Source organism: Histomonas meleagridis (genome assembly GCF_020186115.1).
Source record: "Histomonas meleagridis strain 2922-C6/04-10x chromosome Unknown contig_84, whole genome shotgun sequence".
Taxonomy (NCBI): Eukaryota; Parabasalia; order Tritrichomonadida; family Dientamoebidae; genus Histomonas; species Histomonas meleagridis.
In genome coordinates, this window is record NW_027150920.1 from 71,600 (window position 1) to 85,909 (window position 14,310).

The following is a 14,310-nucleotide window of genomic DNA, read 5'->3' on the forward strand; positions in this document are numbered from 1 at the left end:
TATCATGTAAAATACATTCTTTTCCTAATTCTTCTAAATTATTATCAGGATTAATTTTATTTTCATAAATATATTTAAAGATATCATTTTGATGAAATTCAATTGCTGCTTCATATGCACCTGCAAATGATGAATGATTTTGTTCGCATAAATGAATGATTTCTTCATTTCCACCTGCAACTGCATATTTACCTGTGTTTTCTACTTTTGCATTGTTCACAAGTAAATATTTAAAACATTTAATTGATCCAAAAAATGCTGCATAATCAATTAAAATAACATTTGGTTTGTTAATAAATGAACTTCTTTCATAAAGTGATGGTTCAATTCTTTGGTTAAAATCAAAATTTGTTTGTGATGATATTTCTTGAAGTCTTTCGACTTCATCATTACGAATTATTGATGCAATTTTATTTGGATTGTGTCCATTTTTAACATATTTCTTATGAAGTTCAAAATTTTCAGAAAGATCTTTGAAATTATATTCATTTTTGATTTTAAACCTTTGAGATTGCAGTTTTATGAATTCTTCTTCTGAAACATAATGTATATAAAAAGGATTATTTTTATTTTGAATAATTTTTGGTTCTATTAATTTACTTTCGATCATTTTTTCAAGAAGATAATTTGATTCTTCATTATTAATTGTTAATAAAAACTGAGTAACAACATTAATTAAGGTATTATTCGATTTTATTTCTGCTTTCTGTAAATACTTGATGCATAATTTTTCAAATCCTTTGGAAACAAAATATGAATAAATAATTCTGCTAATAATGTGAAGGAATGAAATTGGAAATTCTTGAGAAAAGTATTGAAAAGAAGATTCGACTGATTGATCAATATTTTCCTCATTTAAATCGAAAATAATTCTCTCAACAGCTTGCAATATTTGAAGGTTTTCGTTGTATTTGATTATCGCTTTACTTTGGTTTGCCCCCACTTGAAATAAATTAAACAAATTTTCAGGTTTGAGAAGAATGAATAAGTTTTGTTTGTTTTTTGATCGACAAAGGGCAATTTTTTGTAAACAAAATTGAATACCAATTCGTACCGATAAAAACTTATGTCACTTGTATTTTGAATAAAAATAAATAAGCCATATCCAATTTTCCAACCTTATCGTTTGACATATCCTGAAACATTGAATATTAAAAAATTACTTTGTTATTACTAGGAAATTGCATTTCAAAAAATAACTTTTTAAATAAATACTTGGCCTCTATCATAACAACCTAAATAATTCTGTATTCAACTCTTCGCTGCTGTAATCATAATAAAATTACTCAAACAATTTTTACTTAATTAAAATTATAAGAAAAGAAATAATAATAACTTATGCGCATAAGTTTTACTGGTCAATACCAATCCTCAAAAAAACAAATAATTCATGCTAGTATCATGAATTATGCACAACATTAACAAATTTTCGATTTAATTAAAATGTTCCCCAAAGCCGCAGCACCAATTGATGTAACCTCTTTCATTGATCAATGTTTTTTAATATTTATTTTCCATTCAAATATTCCTGCACAATTTCTTGTACTTGCGGAATAAGTGATGAGCCGCATGCTAAAACAATTTCGTCGATTTCGTTCTTTTCGATTTTTGCATCATTCAAAATATCTTTAATTGGATCAAGTAACTTTTGGAAGATGTCTTTGTTGAGTTCTCCAAATTGTTCGAGTGTAATTGTTTCAACAAAATTTTATTCATCAATTTTGATTATTGTTTCATTTGAAAATGAAAGTTCACATTTCGCTCTTTCAAGTCACTAATTAGTTTTGTTGTCATTGTTAAGTTCTTTCCGATCTTTTTTTTGTATTTATTCGAAAATACAAATATTGATATCATCACCTCCAATTTGTAAATCGCTAAAAGAGAGAATCGTTTTCGAGGAGCGCTACGCCTAATGTAGTACTACCAAAGTCAAAAATAATAATTTGCTCCTATCGTATTTAGTTATTAATAACATAAGCAATCGCAATGGAAACTGGTTTGTCGAGACCTAATGATGTTTAAACCTGATAAGGTGCTAGAATTGATTATTGAAATAGGTTGGAATAGTGATAACAGTTTTATTTTGTAGCTTAAGAATAATGATGATTTCTTCGGGAGAAAAATGTTGCTGGGTTTAAACATATGGATAACCTTCTTTGCTTTTGGAAGGAAAATTGATTTCGTATTGATTTTGGTCGTCATAGGAATGATGTCTTGCATAAAAGTTAACAAAAGAAGTATCATTTTTAGCTAATGAAGTAAATTTTTGACCTGTTTCAACAAATTGTGTGGTTGGCGATATAATTGTAGAAAGTTGTTTATGTGCAATAATGGTTTGGTAATTCCAGCGCACAATTAGAACTCGCAGTGATAATTTGATTTGTCGGATTTTCATATTCATGTCTTCCACACCAGTTGCAAGTAAATAAATAATGTTTTCAAGTTCCGTGCTTATGGCATTACTGGGATTGAAAATTGCTTAAATAAATTGAATTGATTTATCTTCCTACAATTTTACTGACAAATAGATACGATCGAATTTTGATAATTCTGTTCTTGAATTGAAATCCAACTAAGAATAATCTTTATCGGTTCATTTGCCTATCTTATGACATTTTTTTTGTGGTCTGACAATCATAACGAATGATGAATTGAGGATTTATATTTATTTTGATGCTCATTTTATTAATTTCATACACTAACAAAATGTTACAGATTACAACATAAACAAATATTATTAAAAATGTTTTAGTTGGTATGTTCAGATGATTTGATAAAATCATACAATAATTATTGTTGTGTGCACTTGAATAATTTCTTCTTAATCCATTGAAAACATAGCATTATAAATTTCTATTCCTTTTTGACTGCGCAAGAATTGAACAATTTCAGTGTAACCCTTATCAAATGCTATTTTAATTGCTGTTTTAAATATTGAAAACAAATTCTATTAATAAATTTGAAACCTCGAAATTTCATATCAAATTATAATTAAAATTTTTAAATATTTTTGAGATTGAGATCAATTCCTTTTTGAGTTGCAAGTAACTTTACTAATTCCATATTTCCATTTTTAACTGCTATTATAAGTGCTGTGTCAAATAATCACAATATATATAGTAAAATTAAAAACAATATCTCTATTTTGGTTATTTAATTTTATTTCTTTTTCCTGAACAAGTAATTTTACAACTTCATTATGATTATTTTTACAAGCTATAGTTAAGGGAGTATCAAAGAAATAAAATAAATATAAAACTCTAATATATATTAACAAAATTTTTTTGCAAACATCAAAAAAATCAAAAAAAGATCTTTTGGGTTTATTATTATATCTTTTTGCTTTAAAAGTAATTTAACAATCTTAGTATGACCTTTTTCGGCAGCCAAGAAGAGTGCTGTTTTCAATAATTCCAAAAAATATTGTATTACTAAATTAAATTACATAATCCTTTAAATTTACATCAATTCCTTCTTGACCCAGAAGAAATTTAACAATTTCATAATTCCCTTTTTTAGATGCAATTGTTAGTGCTGTCGAAAATAATTTATATAATTATCAAATAATTATTGAGAACCCAAAAATTTCAAAATGAAATGTTTCTTCTTGATCATTAATATTTTCTGATTGAAAGATATACTTTAAAACCTCAAAATAACCTTTTTTACATGCAGTGCGAATAGCATTTTGAAAAACATTAAAAAAACACCACAAAGTATTCACATTAAACAAATTATAATAATTATAAACATCAAACAATTCAAAAAAATATTTTTTTCTTTAACACTTACACCTTTATGTTCAAAAAGAAATTTAAAAAGCTCAATATTATCAGACTCTGCAGAATATGATAAAATAACATTTGGGACATGATTATTTTGAATTAAATATTTGGTAAGGAAAAAATTTCCATTTTTTGCTGATTCCTGAATAAGTTTCGAATTAATTTTCATTTTTTCTTCTTCCAAATATTTAAAAAGTATATAATTACTATGTTGAATACATTTCATTCCTAATGCTGTAAAATCTTTGATTTCAATGTGCTTATCATAAAAATAATGAAATACATCATTTCGATGAAATTCAATTGCTGTTTCATATACTTCACTTAATGATGAATTATTTTTTTCACAACTTTGAATAATTTCTTCATTTCCACCTGCTACAGCGAATTTACATGTGTTTTCTACATTTGCATTATTCATAATTAAATATTTAAAACATTTAACTGCTGAAAAAAATGCTGCATAATCAATTAATGAAACATTTTCTTGATTAATAAATGAACATCTTTCATAAAGTGATGGTTCAATTGTTTGATTAAAATCAAAATCCTTTTGTGATGATATTTCTTGAAGTTTTTCGATTTCATCATTTCGAATGATTTTTGCAATTTCGTTTGGATTATGTCCTTCTTTAATTAATTGTTTATGAAGTTCCCAATCATTCTTTGATATATTATCAATATTTTTAACAAAAAAGGTATCAAATGGATTCGATGATATTAATTCATCAATTTGCTTTTTTGTTTTATAATGTGAAAAATATAATGTCCTTTTTGTTTTTAATGAAATATTGTTCAATTAATCCTCGCTTAATCATTTTTTCAAGAAGGTAATATGATTCTTGAGATTCTAATTTCAAAAGATATTTACTTAAAATCGAAATTAATTGATCATTTTCCTCTTTGCTCATAAGTGAAACAATAAAATTAATAAAAAGACCTGGCTTTTTCAGACTTGATACAAATGAAGAATAAATAAGTTTGCATAAAACAAGATTCAAAGAATAGGGCGAATCAGGTTCTGATTTGTATAAGTTAGTGATTGATTCAATTGAAGCATCAAAGTTTTTTTCATTTAAATTAAAAATAATTTGCTCTAATAACTCTAAAAGTTGCTCTTCACCTGGTGCATTTGGTCGGCTTTTGGTTTGATGCTTTTTGCGCCTCATTAAAATTTTGTTCAAACAGACTTAAAAATTTCAGAAAAATTTTAAAATTTCGAAATTACAATTTGAAGAAAACCTAAAACAATATAATACTCATATGCATTGTCAAATTTTTTACTAATTAATTATAACATAATTAAGTCTAATTTGTAGCTGCATCAGCAAAGAAACAGCTTAAAAATGTTAGCTCTAAAATTCCTAACTTCTTTATTCTACTACAACATTATTTTGTAATTGCTGGTATGTTTCAAAAATAGCTTTTTGTTGATGTTTAACCTCGAAACGTTCAGTTGCTTCCATTGGAGCAGTTGCTTCTGCAATTTCACAATACTTTCCGAGCTGGTCAAGAGGAATTACGAAATGTGGTGCAGATTCAAGTAAGTTCTTTAATGTTTGAATTCCTTCTTGAAATTTTAAATTTTCATTATTTAATCTATCAATTGTTTGACAAAAAAAATTTTGTTCAGGCTGAAAATTGCATTCTGCTAAAAGATTGTTTAATTCGGCTTCATCTAAATCGCCTTCCATTTTTATTACAATTCGGTTTTGTTTTCAGATAACATTTCTCAATTAACGTACAAAATTTGATGTTAACTGATTTTGAAAATGTCTTAATTACTCAATCATTAGAGCAAAAATCAAGGGAGCTTTATGTTCGATCTCAGTTATTTGAAGAAAATTTCCAAGAAAGAGAATTTTTTAATGATAATGCAAATCAAGAATCATCAGATATTCGAATACAGGAAATACGACAAAGGATTTCAATTTTAAAGGAGAAAATTGAAAATACAAGGCGACAAAGGAAAAAAGTCATAGATGATGGAATTAAACAGATACGTCATCTTCAATCAATCCTAAAACATCAGCAACAAATCTGTTCCCAAGACATTTCTTTACTTCAAAAGGAAGAAATGGATTTTTCGACGCAATTTATTACCACTGTACAAAATTCCAAATGAAATTACAATTTACATATAAATAAAAATTTTTTGTATTTTATATTTTTTCTTGTCACAACAAAAACAACAAAAAATATTTTCTAAACATAATTTTCATTTATTCTTCAAATGAATCTATATCATTTTATTGAAATAAATCACGTTGCGCTAGCGTTCAGTATCTGCACCTGATGTCTCAAGAATTCGACTCTATCTGTCAAGTCTCCTTTCTCTTGGTCTGCCAACAACTCCTCGATTCTATCATTTAAGTCGCTATTATTCAAGCACGCCAAGCAGCTTTCGCAGTTACTTGTGTTATTCATAGCGTAAGCCAAAAACTTAAGAATCGCGTCGACACATCTCACAACAATATATTCGACTTCGCAGCCGAGCATTTCCACAAGTAAATCGATAATTTTCTCATTCATTAGATACTGTAAATTCGCGTGATGTGTGAATACGATTACAGTCGCAATGAAAAATGCGGATTCGCGTTTGATCTCAAACGAACTTATTTCGGAGATATCTAAAACGCGATTGATAAAGTCTAAGTTAACAAGTGGTAATAATAATGGCGGAACTGATTCAATCAAATTAGATAAAACCCAAAATACATCAGAACAATGTTCGCTTTCGATAAATGAGATCAATTTGGGTAAAAGTCCGGATTCTAACATCACATTGATCTGTGATGGCTGTGCAACACTAAGGTTTCCGATGAGACGAAGCGATGCAGAGACACATAATGGGTTATCTAGAAGTTGGACAACAATTGGAAATAATCCAAGATCAAAAAGATTGTTAACAAGTGAAGGGAAATCATTGGTCATCTCTACAAAGGATGAAATGATGGAATTGACAGCTGATAGCGAGGAAACGTGAAGCGCTTGGACCATATCTTCAACGGAATCAAGAAGAATTTCGGGCTCGATGGGCTCTGGATTGGCATAGATACGAAATATGGCATCAGCAGCTGCATTGGTAAGTTCTGGAGTGGTTTCGCTGAGAACAATTTTGACTAATAATTTATGGATTTCAAGACATAAGATGGAATTACGACCATAACTTGAATTGTCGGCTACAGTGGCTATTAATCCGATGGTACAGCCGACGATTTGTTGATTGTTTGATGATAATAATGATTCAAAAGAAAAACAAAAATTGTCAACAAAAGAGTCAGCGGCTCGACCACAAAGTGGAAATAATGCTGATATTGTCATGATCAATAAAATTATTGTTGGATCTGGATATGTATCAGTTAAACAATTTGCTAAAGTTTCTAAAACAGATTCATTGGTTGCAATAGCATTGAGCATTCTTGGTGTAGATTTGGCACAGTTAATCAGATTTTGGAATAATTCGTTCATTTCCCTATAATTTCCTTTTGATAATGTGGTAATAATATATTGAGGATCAACATATGGAAAACTAGCGAGGTCAGCCATTTTGGGTTTTGCGTTGGCGTTTATAACTTTTCCTGTAATTGAAGAAATTGAGGGTTTATTGATTCTTCTCAGATTAAGTGTGCGAGAACTTCTTTCGCGCTGAAGTTGGTTTGGATACTGAGAAAGATCACATCCAGATTGACTTAGAGGCTCGAAAGATTCGTACATGCCCATATTTTCGATGCTGGATTCTCTCAGGTTCATTTCAATTTTAGATGTTTATCTTTTTTAACCAATAGCAGAATTGTATGATGTCATAGAAAAAAATGAATAAAACCGCAATCTTCGTTTGAGTGGTTTGAACCATATCATTTTTGGATATGAGGCAAACACAAAACAAGCCTTTGAAAACTTCAATTCTCTTATAAGAGATATTTAAAGGAACTAACGAGTAAACATCTAATCCAAAAAGTCATTAAAATATATATTTATTGATTTTATATATAAGATATATCTTCTCTAAATATTGTTTGATGAAATTATAGATGATGTTTTGTACGAAATAATATAGAATTAGCGCCACCTATATTTTTAAATTAATGATATTGTTTTTACTTCAATTATTTTGATATATTTACATTATTCCCAATGAAAAATGTTGTTTAACTAAAAGCAGTTTTGGTGGGCAACATTTAACAACTGTGAGATTTTTGCTATAAAGAACTCCTTAAAAAAGAATAGGACTATTTTTGTTTCTAAAAAATCACATAATAAAAACAAATGTGGTTGTGTTTTACTAAGAATGCATCACATGTATGGTGATTTTGCAATCCATAATATATTAAAAATAATAAATTCTTTAAAAAAATTTGAAACAGTCACAACTATTTTCAAGGCACTTTACAAAGATGAAGTTAACAATAGAATAATGTTACATATGGAATACTGTTTAGTTGGTATCTGCTTTTTGGAAATATAGGCAATATACATAATAAAACCTATATTTTTGCCTGATTCAAACTGCATACACATCGTGAGTACACAATTACAAAAGGAGACAAAATTTATCGGTTTTGCACTTTTTTATGCCGATGATAAAAAAGTGACGTTGCTGAATCAATAATGAGTAAAGTTGTCAACATAACTTCAAGTTAAAACCATTATCTCAATCGAAAAAAAATATAATTCTTGCATGCCTTAACTCTCAATCATTCATATGTCATTATACATAAATTGAAATTAATTAGAATCAAAAGTTTTATTTTAAAATACAATGTAAAGCTTTTCGATTTAAATTACATGCATTTTATGAAGCCATTAAATAATTGGGTTTTAGATAATAGGGAAATTTAAAATCTCGATTTTCTTTTTAAAATTTCAAAGATCTTTTTTATCCGAATTGAAAAAACATATTTTAAAAAAAAACAAAAGTATTTTTTCTAATAGACCATTAAAAATTCATAAAGTAGACAGGAAGAAGAAGTAAAGTAAGTAACATTGAAACAATTTTTCATTAAAATTAACAAAGAAGATTTTTTTCAAATATGCTCCCAACGTATGCAATAAATTGAAATCCTATTTGAAAGCAAATGATTTTTTTACTTATAATCCCTAAAAATGGATAAAAAATTTTTATCCGTACTCCATATTTCTGACATAACTTTTCAGTAATCCAAAATTTGTAGCTGTCAAAAAGTTTGGATTTGATAAAATGCTTTTGAGACATTTTCCATTATTTTTTTCACTCAAAATTGAATGCATTCTCAAATTTCAAATTGTGTGAATTTTCAAAATCAAATTCACCACAATGAGTACACAAAGTGCTCACATTGTGATGCGGGCATACAAACAGATTCTTGAGCTAAACATCAACTCGTTAAGTTATATTGGGTCGAAATATCCAATTCCAATATTTGAAGAAGCATTGATATTAGAACTCTTAAAAAACACGACAAATTTTCTTCAAAAACAGCCCAACCTCCTTTCCTTACAATCACCAATATATGTTATCGGTGATATTCATGGAAATTTATTTGATTTATTAAGAATATTTATTCATACAAAATCCCCTCCAACTTCTCGCTTTTTATTTCTTGGCGATTATGTTGACCGTGGTCAATATTCTGTTGAGGTTATGACTCTTTTATTTGCGATGCAACTTTTATTTCCACAACATATTTATCTTCTTAGAGGAAATCATGAATTCGAAGCGATAAATGATTTTTATGGATTCCATAGTGAATGTATCAATAACTACAAATCTCAAGTCCTTTATGATTCTTTTAATACTGCTTTTGATAATTTACCAATTGCAGCTATTATTGACCAAAAAATATTCTGCGTTCATGGTGGCCTTTCACCATTACTTACATCTTTCACACAAATTAGCACAATGCCGAAACCTCTCAAATCATATGATTCAGATCTAGTCTCAGACTTAGTGTGGTCAGATCCCTCCACAGAGAATCCTCGTTATGTACAGTCTCAAAGGGGCACCGGCGTCATGTTTGGCACTGAAGCTGTCAACGATTTCTTGGAAACATTTTCATTGAAACACATCATCAGAGCTCACCAATGCGTTCCGATGGGCATTTCGTGCTTCGGAGGCAACAATCTTTACACTGTTTTCTCCTGTTCGAATTATAGCGAAGGAAATGGAAACAGATGCGGACTCATGTTTGTGTCTCATGACTTGGACGTACAAGTTTTCTCACTCCCTCCGGTTGCGCAACTCGACAGACGAACTTGTGCGATGGAGAAATACCCTCCGAAAGGATTCACATTAACGATGAAGAAGCCTTCGTTGACAGTGACTTCGAAGAAAATGAAGTCGATGTCAAATGGAGCGTGCAAAAACTCATCAATGGAAAAGATGTGCTTGTTGACGAGAAATTTGCAACCAAAACAGATCGTTCCAACTCCTCTGAACTCAAAAAGAAATGTTTTAGCAAAATAAATATAATAAAAAATAATACGGATAACGAATGTTTTTAGTGAGAAAAACGAGAAATTTAAGAAAATGGGAAATATGAACAACGATCAAATGTAATTCAATTCCAAACTTTTTCATAGAACATAAAATGCATGATGTTCAATAGGCTTTAAAATATTGCTAAAATTAACTGATTCCAAACTTGAGCATACTGAAAATGAATTATATTTAATAGTTATTAATTCCAAAAATGTAATATTTCGTATTGAAGAGCATAAAAGATATAGGATTCCATAATTTCTAAATTTGTGCAAAATGAAGTTATCAATGATAAACCAAAATTGATCAAGAATACATAAAAATTATGCATATAAAAGACTGTAAATATCAATATTATAAATATAACAATTCACAAAACATGTAATGATCTGTGTATTTATATAAGATAAAACTTAATCATATTTTACTTGAATATTTTATTTTTTCTTTTCTATCCCAATTATTTTTGTTAATTGAAGCATTGATTTTAAATATTAAAAAATAATTTTAACATATTTATAGATACATACAGTTTTTATTTAGTATTTTCGATAGGGAACAAGAAGAAAGTTCCATCATTTGCAACTGCCATAATTAATTTTTCATTATCGAATGCAATTGTTTGTATTTCTTTCTTCGTACTAAAGAACTCTTTTTCCACGTTCAAAAAGAAAGCCTCGAACATATATAATTGACCGCATTTAGAAGCCAACAAAACGTAATCGAAACCATTTAAAGTGAATGAATCGAAAACGGAAATTTCAATTGGAACAATTTTTTCTTTAATTAATTCGCCATTAATAGAAAACAAAGATAAATATTTAACATTATCAACTTTGGATATTGAATAAATTAAAATGAATCCCCAACTTTTAGTAACCAAAACTTTTAAAGGTTTTTTATTTTTTAGTTCGATAGTTTTTGTAACCAAAAATTCATTTAAAGATATTAAAAATATTATACCATTATTTGCGCAGAATACCGCAGTAGAAAATACATCAGAAACATAACAACAATTAATCGAATCACAAAAAGAATTCATATAAAATATGTTTTTATATGGGCTTTCAAGTGAAATTGATATTGTTGAATCAGATCCACCAGAAGCAATAAAGTTACCATTAATCGAAACGCAATTAATCTTATTAAAATGACAAAAAATCGATTTTTTCTTATAATTATTACAATTTAATAACTTCATCATTCCGATTTTAGTTGAAATGATTAGATTATTATTAGATGTAATATTATACATAAATTCTTTTGGATCACTAATCTTAACATTCAAATAAGTTTTATATATTTTTTTCAACTCATCGGAATTAATATATATAATATTTCCTTTATTATAATATTTCTTTATTTCATCAATATTAAAACTTAACTTAAAAATTAAACCATTTTCCTCAATGATTAAAAACGAAATTAAAAAAGAATTTAATACATTAGAAAACAAAAAATTGGATTTAAAAGAAATAATCAAAACATTATTTGTAATTTTTGGTGAAAAATTAAAAATTTTTTTAAGTGGATGTTTCTTATTAAATAAATGTGGTGGAATTTGACCATAATTACTTATAATAGGTTCAACGGATAAATTTTGTGATTCATTTTGAGGATTATCCCAAACATCTTCATATAAAAATGGATGATATAAATTATTTTCAGCTTTTTGTTTAATTCCCCAAATATAATCGATCCAATTATTTAAGTTTTTCGATACGTAATCACTTTCTAAAGCTTTCCGATGTAAATAAACAAAATTATAAAAATCATTTTTACTCCAATTAGGTAATTCCACATCGTTAATGTTTTTATTATCAACTATACCTAAATCAAAATGATTCATATTAATTAAAAACGTTGATGAAAAAAACGCCTCAGGAACTAACTCAATATAACTATTATTATTTGTTGAAGAAATTTTATACATTTTCGAAATCGATGAAAATAATCGATCAGATCGATCGAATTTTCCATTTTGAGATTTAATATGTTGAGTTGAAAAAGGTTCTAAACGAACCAAAAACAAATAAACTATTAAAGGTGATGAAAAACTTGAACTATATAAAAATTTATAATCGAAATCATTTTCGATATCTTTTAAAGATTGGATTAAATTATTAAAACGATTTTCATCTATTTCTCCAATCGGTTTATTTAAATCTCTATAAATAGTTTCATCATTAATATTTAATGTTTCGGAAGTATAATCTTTTAATATCCAAGGGAAAAATGGATACATTTCAGCTGAGTTAAATGAACGACCACTAAATATATTCAAGCACATTAAATATTCGAAATTTGATATTTTCCCTTCTTCCCATTGTTTTTTATATTGTAATGAGTTAAAATATGATGAAAAATTCGAAGTTTGAATTGTTACATCTTTTAGATATAATATATTTAATTCTTGTAATAACTCAATGATATTTTCATGTTGTTCTAAATCAATTAAATATGATTTTCGATTAGTTAAAAAGATCTCAATACCACGCGGATGATGTAATATTGTTCTAAAAAGTATTTTTTCGATTTCATTTGAATTAATTATTATCTTTTTATTATTCGAAAAGTATAAAATTATAATTTTGTTTTTCATAACTTTAAATATTATATTTTCTTCTTTCGATATTTTAATTAATTTCGCATTAGTTTCATAATATTTTTCATTGTTTTGATTATTAATTGATAAAATTTTGGAAAATTCTTTGATTTCAATTTGTATTTTCTTCTTAACATTTGATATGTTAAACCAAAATTTATCGAATTTTTTGTTCGTTTTAAGTTTCATTGGACAAAAATATGAACAAATTGTTGAATCTCTCATCAAATGCATTTCATTATTTTGTATATTCCAAGGCGATTTTCTAAATGATAATGTTGAAAACAATTTTCTCCATTCTTTTTCACCTTCATTATTATATATTTCCAAATTATTTAATAATTTTTCGATATTATTTTTAATTTCATTTAAATTATAAATAGTTTTTTCATAAATTTCAATTTTTTCTTTATGAAATATTTCGATTTCTTCACTTAATTTCAAAATAATTAGAGAAAAATTATCAACAATTGGAATGAATTCATATATACATTCTTCAACATTTAAATAACTTAAAGATTTCTCTTCCATAAGATATAATAAAATTTCATCTAAGTCATAATATATTTGTTCATATTGTAATGGAATAATTTGATCTGTTAATATCATTAATCCAATATTCTTTAAATGGAAATCTTCATCAACTTTAATACTATAATGAAACTTAATATTATTAATAGCCTTAAAATTATTTAAATTTTTTATTTGTTTTTGTTTTTGTTGATTATTATTATCATTAAAAATGGAGTTATAAAAACATTTTTCTAAAAATGTTTCAGTATAATCATTAGGTATAAATAATAAAAATATAAATGAAATTATTAAAAATGATTCGACTTTTTCTTTAGTTTGTAATGTTTTATCAGTTAATAAAAAATTCCCTAAAATTAATAAATAATAATTTTTTATGTAATCTAAATTATCATCGAAATAATATGAAATATTTTCTAGAAAAACATATTCTTCAATCCATTTATTATAATTATTATAATCAATTATTGTTTTAATAATGAAGTTTATAATTGCTTGTGATTGATTTGGTTGATTATATGCTGTAATATATAAATAATATGACCAAAACTTATTTGTAATATATTTTTTATTCGGTTGAATTATTTCGAATAATTTTTTAATATAAATTTCTTCTTTCTTTTGACTTGTAATATAAAAACATAAACTTAATAATTCCGGATTTTTATTAATATGTTTTGTTAATTGAATGAAGAACTCAAAAGTGACAAATGGAATATTAATTAATTTTATCATTAAATTTACAGATTCCATTAAATTATATAAAGAAGTAATATTTAATGTAATAAACAAATCAATAACATGAATATAAATATCTGAATCTTCATAAGTTATAAGATATAATAAAGGTAAAAATGAATAATTTTTAATTACATCATAATTTACACTTCCAAATAACATTGTATAAAAACGTAATAATGAAATAATTT

At 26.5% G+C, this 14,310-nt stretch overlaps 2 protein-coding genes across 2 annotated transcripts; one reads left to right on the forward strand and one right to left on the reverse strand.

Moving 5' to 3' along the window:
* Positions 1–6,047: 6,047 nt before the first annotated feature.
* Positions 6,048–7,508, reverse strand: GO595_009100 (uncharacterized protein; the record flags this gene model as incomplete). The annotated part of the gene is made up of 1 exon (XM_067922749.1): positions 6,048–7,508. One exon carries the CDS (start codon positions 7,506–7,508, stop codon positions 6,048–6,050), a length of 1,461 nt encoding a protein of 486 aa, XP_067770720.1.
* A 1,918-nt stretch (positions 7,509–9,426) lies between these two features.
* Positions 9,427–10,230, forward strand: GO595_009101 (Ser/Thr protein phosphatase; the record flags this gene model as incomplete). Its single annotated transcript, XM_067922750.1, has 1 exon — positions 9,427–10,230. One exon carries the CDS (start codon positions 9,427–9,429, stop codon positions 10,228–10,230), a length of 804 nt encoding a protein of 267 aa, XP_067770721.1.
* Positions 10,231–14,310: the final 4,080 nt, after the last annotated feature.